Source organism: Emys orbicularis, chromosome 1, assembly GCF_028017835.1.
Source record: "Emys orbicularis isolate rEmyOrb1 chromosome 1, rEmyOrb1.hap1, whole genome shotgun sequence".
Lineage (NCBI taxonomy): Eukaryota > Metazoa > Chordata > Testudines > Emydidae > Emys > Emys orbicularis.
Genome location: NC_088683.1, coordinates 153,112,992 through 153,124,362, shown reverse-complemented (window position 1 = coordinate 153,124,362; position 11,371 = coordinate 153,112,992). Strand labels below are relative to the sequence as shown.

The window sequence follows — 11,371 nt, the reverse complement described above, 5'->3', positions numbered from 1 at the left end:
ACAGAGGATTTCATTCACCAGCATTGTCAAGCCAACACCTTTCAGCTGCATTAAGTACACAAAGCCCCAGCCCTTACTGTCATACCTCTTAAATGTCCTTCGTTTCAAGGGACGCTACTCATTATCGTTCCAGAACAACCTCCTTTCCACACACATTTGATGTCCCTTCACTTTTGTTGTTGGAATAAAAGAGGAATACATCAGAAATGCAGAATCATTAAACTGGGATTATAGAAAGTTATTTACACTAAAGGAAGGAATTTTGTATCCCAAAACATGGTGAGCTTTGCGATGACCATCATTATTCCCAGCCCTGACAGCACTCCTAGTGAGACACAAACAGTAACTCGTTAACCCTCACAGCTTCCTGGGAAGAGAGGATTAGATAGATGGGGAAACTGAGGTACAAGAAGAGTGAGGGATTTGATCAAAGCCACAGTGAGTTAACGCTTGTCTATATGTGAAAGGTTTACTGATTATACCAATATAGTTATACAGATGTAGTGCTCCCATTGCCTTTCCCTGGTGTGGACACAATCATTATGGTGTAAGAGCGGCATTTTCCAGTATAGCTTAAATTCTTCCCAAATAACACAAACTAAATTGAAAAACAGGCAGCAGAATAACAGGGTCAACACCAAGAGTTATATCAACATAATTACATAAGTTTAAATTCACACCTTGGACTATACTGAAAAAACATTCAGAGCTACAAATACTATCTAGGGCTATGGCTACACTGCACTTTAGTCGGTAAAACTTTTTCATGTGAAAAAACACACCCCTGCCTAACAAAAGTTTTACAGATGAAAAGCACTGGTATGGACAGTGCTTTGTCGGCGGGAGAGGCTATAGCCCCTCATTGGGGTGGTTTTATTTTGTAGGTGGGAGAGCTCTCTCCTGCTAACAAACAGCGGCTACACTGTGTACCTCACAGTGGCATGGTTGTAGCAGCACAGCTGTGCCACTGTAAGGCGCATAGTGTAGACATAGCCTGGGAGTTCCAACTCCAAATCTCCTCACCTCTAGCCCAGTAGATGCCAATCCCTTCCCACAGCTGGGACTAGAAGGCAATGATTTTTGAGAGGAAAGATGTTTTTGTGGTTAAAACACTGCACTGGGATTTAGATTAGGTCCTAGGGCTGCTACAGACTCCCTGTGTGACCTTGGGCACAGATTTAATCTCTGTGCCTCAATTCCCCATCTGCAAAATGGGGATAATAATTCTGCCTTCTCTACTTTAACTGTAATCTCTTCAAGTACTTCTTAAGTGTTTGTACAGTGCCTAGCACAATGCTCCAATCTCAGCTAGGGTGTTTATTAGAATATTACTGCCTCACAGTCCTGTGTTGAATGACAGGCAATGTTGGGTTCTTGGGGCTTAAGGGTCCCTCCTTCAATGCTGCTAGCTCCCATAGGTTACGTCCTCCTGGGGTTGAAGAGCACTGAAGATGATTGAGAGCTCTAAAGGGACAGGCTAGGAGCCCAGATCCCTGGAATGACCTGGAAATTGGGAACTGGGGAGACCCGTACAGTACCTGTCCTGAGCTAAGGCCTTGGCCCAGCCTGGTTGGGTACAGGAGAGTGTTCCCAGCCCAGGTAGCTGCTGTTACTGTTGCATTACCTTGACTTGTCCCCATGTCCTTGAGACACTGCTGCCAATATTTTTTTCTACCTTTCTCCTCTTGCTGGGACATTGTGTTCTCAGCTCAGGAGAAGGGGCGGGGGAATGGGGAGAAACATAATGTAATGCTCTCGGAGCAGTCTGCAGCCCTACCTGGGAGCAGCCAGCGCTGCTTACCTCTTCCTCCACCCTTCTGCGGGGGTGGGGTGGGGGGGGGGAGGGAGGTGGCCAGCTGGCTCTTGGGTGTCAGTACCGGTTTGCTCTGAGACTGCAGCCCAGGGAGTCAGAAGGATGGGTGGGGTGCGTGTGTCCTTGACTTTACACGGCTCAGCTATTTCAAAGCCCCACCCTGTTGTTTCAGCAGAGAGCGGCCCCTGAGGCTGCACACTTGTGTACCTGGATCCTCTCTCTGCTGCTCAGAGCTGCTGCCGCCCCAAGCCCCCAGTGAAAGCCCCAGACCACAACATTATTTTCTCTGCAGTGGTCCTCAGTCAACACGGGCCACTCCTGGGGCTTTAGTATCTGTTTGTCCCCCCTTCCCTCTCCCGGCCCCGTCGCCCGTTCCCTCTCGGCCTGCCCTTTTCTACCCCTTGCTCTCCCCCTACCCCTGCCCATCTCCCTTTTCTCTAGGAACTGAGATATTGAATGTTAATGAGGCTTTTCTTTTCCCCCAGAGCTGCGGGGGCGGGGGCGGGGGCGGGGAGCGGCTGGGAGGGCAGGAGCAGGACAAGTTGCTAGATTGAGCTGGAAAGAAACCAGTCTAATCCTAACCACCAAGGCAAAGTAGCTGCCAGGAGGCAGAGCCAGGAGTCTGAGACCAGGGCACAGCAGAGCACAGATCTCGCCTAAGAGACAGAAACTCCCACAGGGGGACAACACCAAAGGGAGACCCTCATTTCCAAGGAGAGCGGAGTCCACATAGCTCAGTGGAAACAGCATCATAGGTCAACATGCATCAAGTTAGTGTCTTTCTACTCAGTTGCTTCTAACCTTGCTTTTAAACACCACCCTCTGAAGAAGGGTGTGGTGGGGTTTCTACTGAGTGAATTCTGGGGTAAAGGAGGGAGGGGGTCTGGGTGCATGTATGGAGAGACTGGGGCAGGGAGGATATGTGGGGAGTGTGTGGAAGGACAGAGGTGTGGGGGAGGATAGGGTGTGGGTGTGTGTGGAGACTCTTGACATAGGGGAAGATAGACGTGTGAGTATGTGTGTGGAAGGGCTGGGATATGGGGAGGATAGTGTGTGTGTGTGTGTAGAGGGGCCAGGGCATGGGGGAGGATAGGGGTGTGTGTCTGGAGGGGCCAGGGCCTGGGGGAGAATGGGTGTGTGCGTGGAGGGGCCAGGGTGCAGAAGAGGATAGGGGTGTGTGTGTGGAAGGGCTGGAATGTGGAGGACAGTAAGGGGTGTGTGTGGAGGGGCTAAAGGGTCCCAGCAGGCAGAGGCTTCCTGAGTTAGGTGGGTCATGGTAGACATAACTGGTATCTATATATTGCCTGATTCCAAGCTTATTCTGTCGTAGGTTATAGCTGTGAAGGCAGAGAAGGTGCCAGTGGGGGAGAGGCTGAGGAGGTGTAAACAGGAAGCAGAGAAGCAGCAGAAGGTGGAGGAAGTGGCAGAGAAGTTGGAGAAGGAGTGTCAGGGCCTCATTGAGTTCCACAAGTCATACCATGAACTCTTCCAGTTCTTCTGTAACAACACAACCATCCATGGAGCAATCCGCTTAGTCTGCTCCAAGAGGAACAAAATGAAGACAGCCTTCTGGTCTGTGCTCTTCTTCCTCACCTTTGGCCTAATGTACTGGCAATTTGGGATCCTCTACAGGCAGTACTTCAGCTTCCCTGTCAACCTGAACCTTAACCTCAACTCAGACAGGCTGACCTTCCCTGCTGTCACACTGTGCACCCTCAACCCCTACAGGTATGAGACAAACTCCCAGGAGCTACAGGTATATATATTGTGTATTGTACTCCTACTGGATCAGGAGAAATACCTGGTGCCCCTACAGGTGATATTGAGACATGAAGGGCTTGTCTACATGGGTAAATTTCCCTACATAGCTATACTGGAATAACTATTCCACTACAGTTGGGAAGCAGAGTAATTATATCTGAATAAAGTCACTTTTATTCCCACGTGGGGACTTATACCTGTCTAGCTATAGCCAAATAACTATTATAGTGTAAGTATAGCTATAGTGGGAAATTGCCCAATAGAGACAAGCCCTAACTCTGGAGTCCACTCTCTCCATCTCACAGATACAGTGCTGTCCAGAAGGAGCTGGATGAACTGGATCGTATCACCCATCAGACACTAATGGACCTGTATAACTACAATATGTCTCTGGTACAAAGCAACTGGGCAGCCCAGTCCAGCCGGAAACGTAGCCCAAGGAGTCTGTCCCACCATGTCCAGCGCCACCCACTGAGGAGACACAAGCGTGATGAACCAGCCAGCCTGAAGGGGAACAGTCCTCCAGTGGACAAAAGTGACTGGAAAATTGGCTTCATCCTGGTGAGAATAGATCCCTCTCTCTCCTGTACTCTATAGACTCTGCCTAGCTCCTAATCTCTCATTAGATCCTTTCGTACCAGTGTCAGCTCCACCCTCCACTGGCTGGAAATCTGATGAAGTTGTTGCTGCTACTAATGAAAGAAGTTAAGAGCTGAAAAAAGCCTTTCAAGGCCCAGTCTCTCCCTAAGGGATCTAGGGAAGGATTGTCCCCCTTCTCCATCCATTCTCTAGAGTGTACTCAACTGTCAATCAATTAACTAGAGTTCCAGCAGGAGCAAAAATTTTAGTCTAGGCTAGGGCATGTCTACACTACAGTTGCTACAGCAGCATAACTGCAGCAGTGCTGCTATAGCACTGTAGTGTAGATGCTTCCCACATTGATGGAAGGGGTTTTTCTGTCAATGAAGGTAGTTTCCCTCCTCAAGTGATAGTAGCTACATCAATGGAAGAATTCTTCCCTCAGTCAATTTAACTACAGCACTTAGGGTTTTATTTTTTTGCACCTCTGAGCGATGTAGCTAGTTTGATCTAAATTTTACGTTTGTACCAGAGCGTAAATACACCCACAGAGAGGGACTCCCTGTTCCAGAATTGAAAGCTCCTGTGTATACTCCACAATCTCATTTTCTGCACAGCCCATTACAATAACTTCACTGTGATTTGCTGCTTCCTCAGCCTCTTGATCATTCCACCTGCCCAGGAGGTTCCCTCCAATTGAGGATCTGGGGTTGGGGGAGAGGGGCTCCCTTTATGTCTGTTAGCTGCACTTGTCAAGTATAATCTGAATTTATTTCCTGTCCATGTTCGGGGAGGAGGGGAGGATAGGTCAGGTATACCCCCTCATCCCTCCTCGTGGACTTGAGTTCCTTGAGACAGCTGATGTTTCTCTTGCAGTGCAATGAGACAAATGAAGATTGTTTCCACCAGACGTATTCCTCAGGTGTAGATGCTGTGCGTGAGTGGTACAGTTTCCACTACATCAACATTTTGGCACGGATGCCTAACACAAAGGCCCTGGATGAGTCCAATTTTGAGAACTTCATCTATGCTTGCCGCTTCAATGAGGTTACATGTGACAAGGCGTGAGTGCTGAGGGGCTCCAATATCCCATCTTAACAACCTCTGCATTCCTTGCTGGGTACAAGGAGAAGCCAAGACACTACTGCTGGAGAACACTATTACACCCACTGCCGGGGCCCAAGGCTGGGGCATTCTTCCTTGTTCAATTCCTGGGGCTCCTGGATCCCATAATCTCAAGTGATGGGCTCTGGGTCCTGCCCTTGGGGTCTTGGCTCCTCAGGTTCACTGACCCCTAAGTGCCATGGGATAGTTCCTGTGCTCTTTTCCCTTTGTTTCAGATAATTGAAATAGTGATACAGGTACATAGTGTGGGTGCAGTTATACTGTATAAAAGGATCTTTATACTGGTGTAACTGGGTCCACACTGGGGGGTTGTATCCGCCTCCAGAGTTAGCAGCGTCAGGAATCTAACAGCTCTTCAGCTTCAGAAGTCATTTTCAGCACCTTGCTAAATAACCTTGCTCTGACCTACTTCTCAGGGCTTGTTTACACTACAGACACTACTCTTCTGTATTGCTCTCAGTTCCTCTCTACGGGGTGGTAAAAAGAATGGTTCCTTTTAGAATACCCTGTCCCGCAGCATCTCTTGGGGATTTTGCCCCACATGCCTGGATGCCCTAATCTGAATATTTCCATTTCTCTCCCAGGAATTACACCCATTTCCATCATCCTATTTATGGGAACTGCTACACATTCAATGATGGCAATAGCAGCCTGTGGACGTCATCCCTGCCTGGGATCAATAATGGTGAGGGTCTCCGTGGCAGGTGGGGAGAACCCATTTAGGTATATATCTAGAATAGGAGAGTTTTGGGGGTGGGCGAGAACTGTGAGCATCAAGATCCTCCTCTGCTTATTCCCCTGTGTGATGGTGGATTGCATCCCCCACCATGACCCATGTGAGTTTCAATTGCCAAAAGTTCAGGCCTCCCCCAAATTCTGCTTTTTCCAGGCCTGGCTTTGCAATCCCAGTTCTCTGCCGCCTCCAGAGACTCCAGCCCTGATCCCCAAGTCTCTACCTCCCCCCCCATGCCTGACCCCCTTACTTTCTGCTCAACTCAGGCCCAGCCCTGATCCCATTTTCTTTTCTGGCTCAGCTGAGATTCCCCTCGCTCTCTGCCTCCTCCTCCCCCATTAGCCCAGTTGTGATCTCTCTGCTGTCCCCCCACCCCAGTGACTGGCCCTGATCCCGCCTCACTCTCTGTAACCTCTACAGGCCTCTCTCTGCTAGTGCGCACAGAGCAGAACGACTATATCCCACTGCTGTCCACAGTGACGGGAGCCCGGGTGATGGTCCATGAGCAGAATGAACCAGCCTTCATGGACGATGGGGGCTTCAATGTGCGTCCGGGTATGGAGACCTCCATCAGTATGAGAAAGGTAGGGGGGGTAGAAAGAGGGAAGAGATGGCATGGGCTTCACTGTGCACCTGCATGAAGACTTGTGTCAGCATGAGATTGGTCAGTAGGGAGGAGAAGGGTTGCCGTGAAACTAGGATATGGGAAGCAGAAAAGTTAACCCTAGAGGGTGGCAACACTGGGTGGGACTGAGGGGGAGGACATTACCTTGGAAGCCATTACTAATCAGGGAAGGGCTGGAAAAGGGGGATAGCAGGGAGTTGGTGGCATGAGATAGGAGTGAGGACTGGGAAGTTATTACCATCGTATTTATTATTGATTGGGGGTGGATGACATTACAGGGCAGCAGGCAGAAAGGGAAGGCACCAGAAGCATGGGTATGTATCACTTCATCAATTCCCTCCCATTGTAGGGCTTTGGGCATTGGTGCACCTCAGTCCCGGCTATCTGCCTGAGGCACATAATAGCTCATTCTCCTGAGGGCTGTAATACCTTGGTACAGTTTCAGTTGTTGGGTTTAGTGTGTGGGTGCTAGGGGGCGTTAGTGGCCTGTGATATGCAGGCAGTCAGACTGGATGATCTGGTGGTCCTGTCTGGCCTTAAATTCTCTGACTCTAAGACTGACAAGCTGCTGTTTGTTGTCAGGAGACGACAATGCGTCTTGGGGGCAGCTACAGTGACTGCACTGAAGATGGCAGTGATGTTCTAGTGCAGAACCTGTACTCGTCCCATTACACTGAGCAGGTAATCCATCACCACTGGTCCTATCCCAGACCTGTCCCCACCTTCCTTGGGATACAATCTCAGCCATTCCCTGCCATGAGTGGATCTCATCTGTGTTTTCTGGGCCTGATTATGCTGGGATGTGAGGATTCCCTTGCTGAGCTCTCCCCTTCTCTCATGCCTTCCAGGTCTGCATTCGTTCCTGTTTCCAGATCAGTATGGTAGAGCGCTGTGGCTGTGCATATTACTTCTACCCCTTACCCTCTGGAGCAGAGTATTGTGATTACACTAAGCATATAGCATGGGGTAAGTGTTGACGGTGCAGAAGGAATTATATAATGAACCCCCCAAGCCCTCCTGAACCTACCCATTCCAACCCCCAACACTGAGACTCTCCCATTATCCCCTGCTATCAGCTCCCCAACTCTCCTATTTAAGTCCTCCAGGGGATTCCTTCTTTGGAGCTCTCAGCCCCTTCAAGGGTGCTACCTTGTTCTGGGCCTGCATCACCCATGTACATGGCCCCAGAGATTCTCTTCCCTGTACAGATAGGGTGAGCTCACTTTGGTTTTCTCTCTCCCCTGCTTAGGTCACTGTTATTACAAACTCCAGGTTGAATTCAAATCCAATGTTCTGGGCTGTTTCAGCAAATGTCGGAAACCTTGCGAGTAAGTCTCAGTGGGCTAAAAACTAGGGTTTTATGAACACCATTATATGAAAGAGTTGCCTGAGATCTCAGGGGACTGGACTTGACCCAGTAGGTCACTTCCAGTCCTATGAGTGTCTCATTCCTAGAGCTGACTGAATGGCTGAGAATTTGATTTGCCAAACCAAGTATTCAATTATATGGGGCAAATAGTGTTTGAGCAATTAAACATCCAGATAGATACTTCAATCTGGTCTCTCCCAGCAGGAAGCAAAGTTAGTAGTGGGGTAAAAATGCTGTCTGGGGGGAGAGCTCCTGGATACTGCAGGCTGGCTACTTTCAGGAGGCAGCACTGTAAGGAGTAGGGCAGAAGTGCTAGATATGGAGAAAGTTCCGAGTTGTTGAGGTTGCTGTGCTGAGACTGGACCTTGTGGATCCCATGGCCCTTGCTGTTAAGAATATATCTGTCTTCCTCCAGGGTGACCGAGTATCAGCTGTCAGCTGGACACTCCCACTGGCCTTCCACTGTTTCCGAGGTAAGGATATGGTTTCCTGTGGTAATCCCACCAGACCCAGGACGCAAACCTGTCCCACCATTTATTAACCCTCAACAAGGGGAGGCTGAGATCACAGAGTGGTGTATATCTATGATGCTTTTTGTGCTTTCCTTTCAGGATTGGGTGTCTCACATGCTGTCCCGACAGAATAAGTACAATATCACATCCAAGAGGTGAGAGCTCCTGAACTGGGGCTCAGGACCAGAGATGGGACCCAGTGATGGTGGGGTCAGGGGGTTGGGGTCTGGGCCCAGATGAACCAATGATGGGTAGAAACAGGGGAGTAGGGGTGGTCAGGGGCCTAGGGCCAAGCACAGAGATCAAATCAGTGGCAGGGAGAGAAGCAGGGGTCCAGGAGTGTAGGGACAGACAGGAAGAATGACCCAGTCATGGGAAGACAAGAGATCCTGACTTACCTGGTCATGGAGATAGGTGGAAGTTCAGGGGCCCAAGGCTAGACCCAGAGACAGACCTAGTGAGGGTGAAGACAAAAGGCTTGAGGAGCCTGGGACCAGGCCCACAGTCTTGCCTAGTAATGGGATAGGAATGTTCTCAGGGGCCCGGGCCCAGACCAATGGACTTGATCCAGTAATAAATTGAGATTTGGGGAGCGGTTTAGGGGGCCAGGTCTAGAGATTGGCAGAATGATTGGGAGGATCACTAGGCAAGGGACTGATGTAATGTTGGAGGTGAAGTCTTGGGCAGGGATTGTGAACTTGGAGAATCAAACGGAAAGTGTGGAGGTATTCTATAAGTTTAGGAGAAGGTCAGATGTGAGTTTGGTGCAGTAGTAAGTTTGGAGCTGTTGCACCGAAGTAGGGGAATGTGCAAGGAGCGGGGGCAAGCAGGGGTACAGACCCCTCCCCAAATAATCAGTGAGGGATGCAGTACTCCCCCAGTCCTGGGTGCAGAGTGGGGGCAGTGAGCTCCTCCCAGGGCCAGAGATGGGGAGGGGGGGCAGTGAGTTACTCCTGGGGCTGGAGAGAGTGAGCTTCTGTGCCCCCCCAAAAGGGGTCAAATTTAAATTCCTGCGCACACCCCTGCACTGAAGTGTGTGGGAGTCAGGGTGACCAGATGTCCCATTTTTAAAGGGACAGTCCTGTTTTTTGGGACTTTTTCTTATATAGGTGCCTATTACCCCCCACCCCCTGTCCCATTTTTTCACAGTTGCTATCTGGTCACCCTAGTGGGAGTGATAAAGGCTTGGGGGTTGGGTGGGAGTTTGTGGGTGTCGTAAGTTTGAGGGATCCTAAATCTGGGATATCATACAGGAAGCTCAGAGGAATGCTGTAGGTATGGCCAGCTGCACTGGATTTTGGGCAGACAGCAGGTTTGAGTGTTAAGTGGGCTGCCGGATGGGGGAACTGCAAGTTTGGAAGATTAAAGATTTGGTGTGGGTGCAGGATAAGGAGTGTATGCTACAATACAGGGGTTGTGAGATTAGAGTCACTCATCTCTTTTTCTTATTAACAGGAATGGAGTGGCCAAAGTGAACATATTTTTTGAGGAATGGAAGTATAAAACCAATGGGGAGTCTCCTGCCTTCACGGTATATACCTCATCCTCCAGCTGCCCCTCCCACTCATCATACCCCTCTGCCTTCCAGCAGCATCCCTGACTTCTGCATTTCTCCTCCTGCGGCAGGACTGGAGATGGGAATAAAGCCTCAGCAGTGGGTGATCCTGGCAGCAAGTGGGAATACGAGCATCCTCACGGAGACACAATTCTCACTACCCCCATCTCTCTCTTGCAGGTGGTGACGCTGCTCTCCCAGCTGGGGAATCAGTGGAGTCTCTGGTTTGGTTCCTCTGTTCTTTCTGTGGTGGAGCTCGCTGAGCTCATTTTGGATTTCATTGCCATCACCTTCATCCTCTCCTTCCGGTGGCTCCGCTCCCGTCAGCTACTGGCCTCTGCTGTGCCACCCCCAGGTGCTCATGACAACACTGCCTTCCAGCCTGAACCCTCTGGCCCCAGTGCTCCACACCGCTTCACTGTCGAGGCTGTGGTAACTACGCTGCCCTCCTACAACAGCCTGGAACTATGTGGGCAGAACAGGGATGCTGAGATTGGACTGGAGTGAGGATTGTGGTGGGGCAGCACACTGAGGTTGAGGAGTTTCATGTCCCACTCCACAGATTATATGCTTGGGTCTGAAGACATGTGGCAGGTTGGAGCAGGGACTGATCTCCTGTTTGGTGCTACAGCACTTGCAGCTCAACTGCATTTCTATCATGCTGGTGCAGAGCTTCCATCACCTCAATTATGGCACTCAATCGGGAGGCAGGTGATGGCAGTGTTGTTTGGGGGGAGGTGTTAGTTTATATTCCCTACTGTTGGTAAACCCTGCATTCATCTCCCACAATACAGATGACAATGCCCTTGGCCACATTTGCTGTGGAGGCACCAGTGATGGGAGAGACAGCATATGTGGGTGATATTGACTGAGCCCCCTTCCACTTCTATACACTCACTTCTCAGCACCCAGGAATGTGGCCACAGTGGTCTGTAACTGTTTGAGAATAAAAACTAATTAATTAAAGAGGCTTGGCTGTGACCAGGAAAAATTAGGCTCTTGTATATGCCTGACAGCAGACAGGGGTGGGGTGTATAGAACCCAAGAGGGTACTAGCATGCACAAATGCCTCATCCTCTGTAGGACAAATTTTCAGTCAGGAGGCTAGATGCTGCTTCCCAACTCTGGGTTGCTGTTTCTGATGCCATGCTCAGGGTGGAAATTTCCCCCTCCACACAGGAATCTAGGGAGGAGGCTAGGAGAGCCTGTTTGGAAGGACACCTCCCTAGGCTAGAGACCAGGCAGGAGAGGTGCTGGGTTAAGAGGCACAGGGCTTGGGAGGGGGGGGGGGGGTAGGGG

The 11,371-nt window shown here is 50.1% G+C and overlaps 1 protein-coding gene across 1 annotated transcript; it reads left to right on the top strand.

Moving 5' to 3' along the window:
* The first annotated feature begins 2,574 nt into the window (after positions 1 to 2,574).
* On the top strand, positions 2,575 to 10,579 carry SCNN1A (sodium channel epithelial 1 subunit alpha). Its single transcript, XM_065417915.1, has 13 exons — positions 2,575 to 2,583; positions 3,144 to 3,541; positions 3,880 to 4,135; positions 5,030 to 5,217; positions 5,863 to 5,963; positions 6,432 to 6,595; positions 7,219 to 7,317; positions 7,485 to 7,602; positions 7,886 to 7,964; positions 8,421 to 8,478; positions 8,617 to 8,672; positions 9,973 to 10,048; positions 10,253 to 10,579. The coding sequence occupies exons 1-13, from the start codon at positions 2,575 to 2,577 to the stop codon at positions 10,577 to 10,579; spliced, it is 1,929 nt and encodes a 642-aa protein (XP_065273987.1).
* The last annotated feature ends 792 nt before the right edge of the window (positions 10,580 to 11,371 follow it).

Bases quoted from the DNA above. Each gene is read 5' to 3' on its own strand.
- SCNN1A (XM_065417915.1), top strand. The intron at 3,542-3,879 runs GTATGAGACAAA...TCCATCTCACAG, and splicing joins TGCACCCTCAACCCCTACAG to ATACAGTGCTGTCCAGAAGG. The intron at 5,218-5,862 runs GTGAGTGCTGAG...TTTCTCTCCCAG, and splicing joins GAGGTTACATGTGACAAGGC to GAATTACACCCATTTCCATC.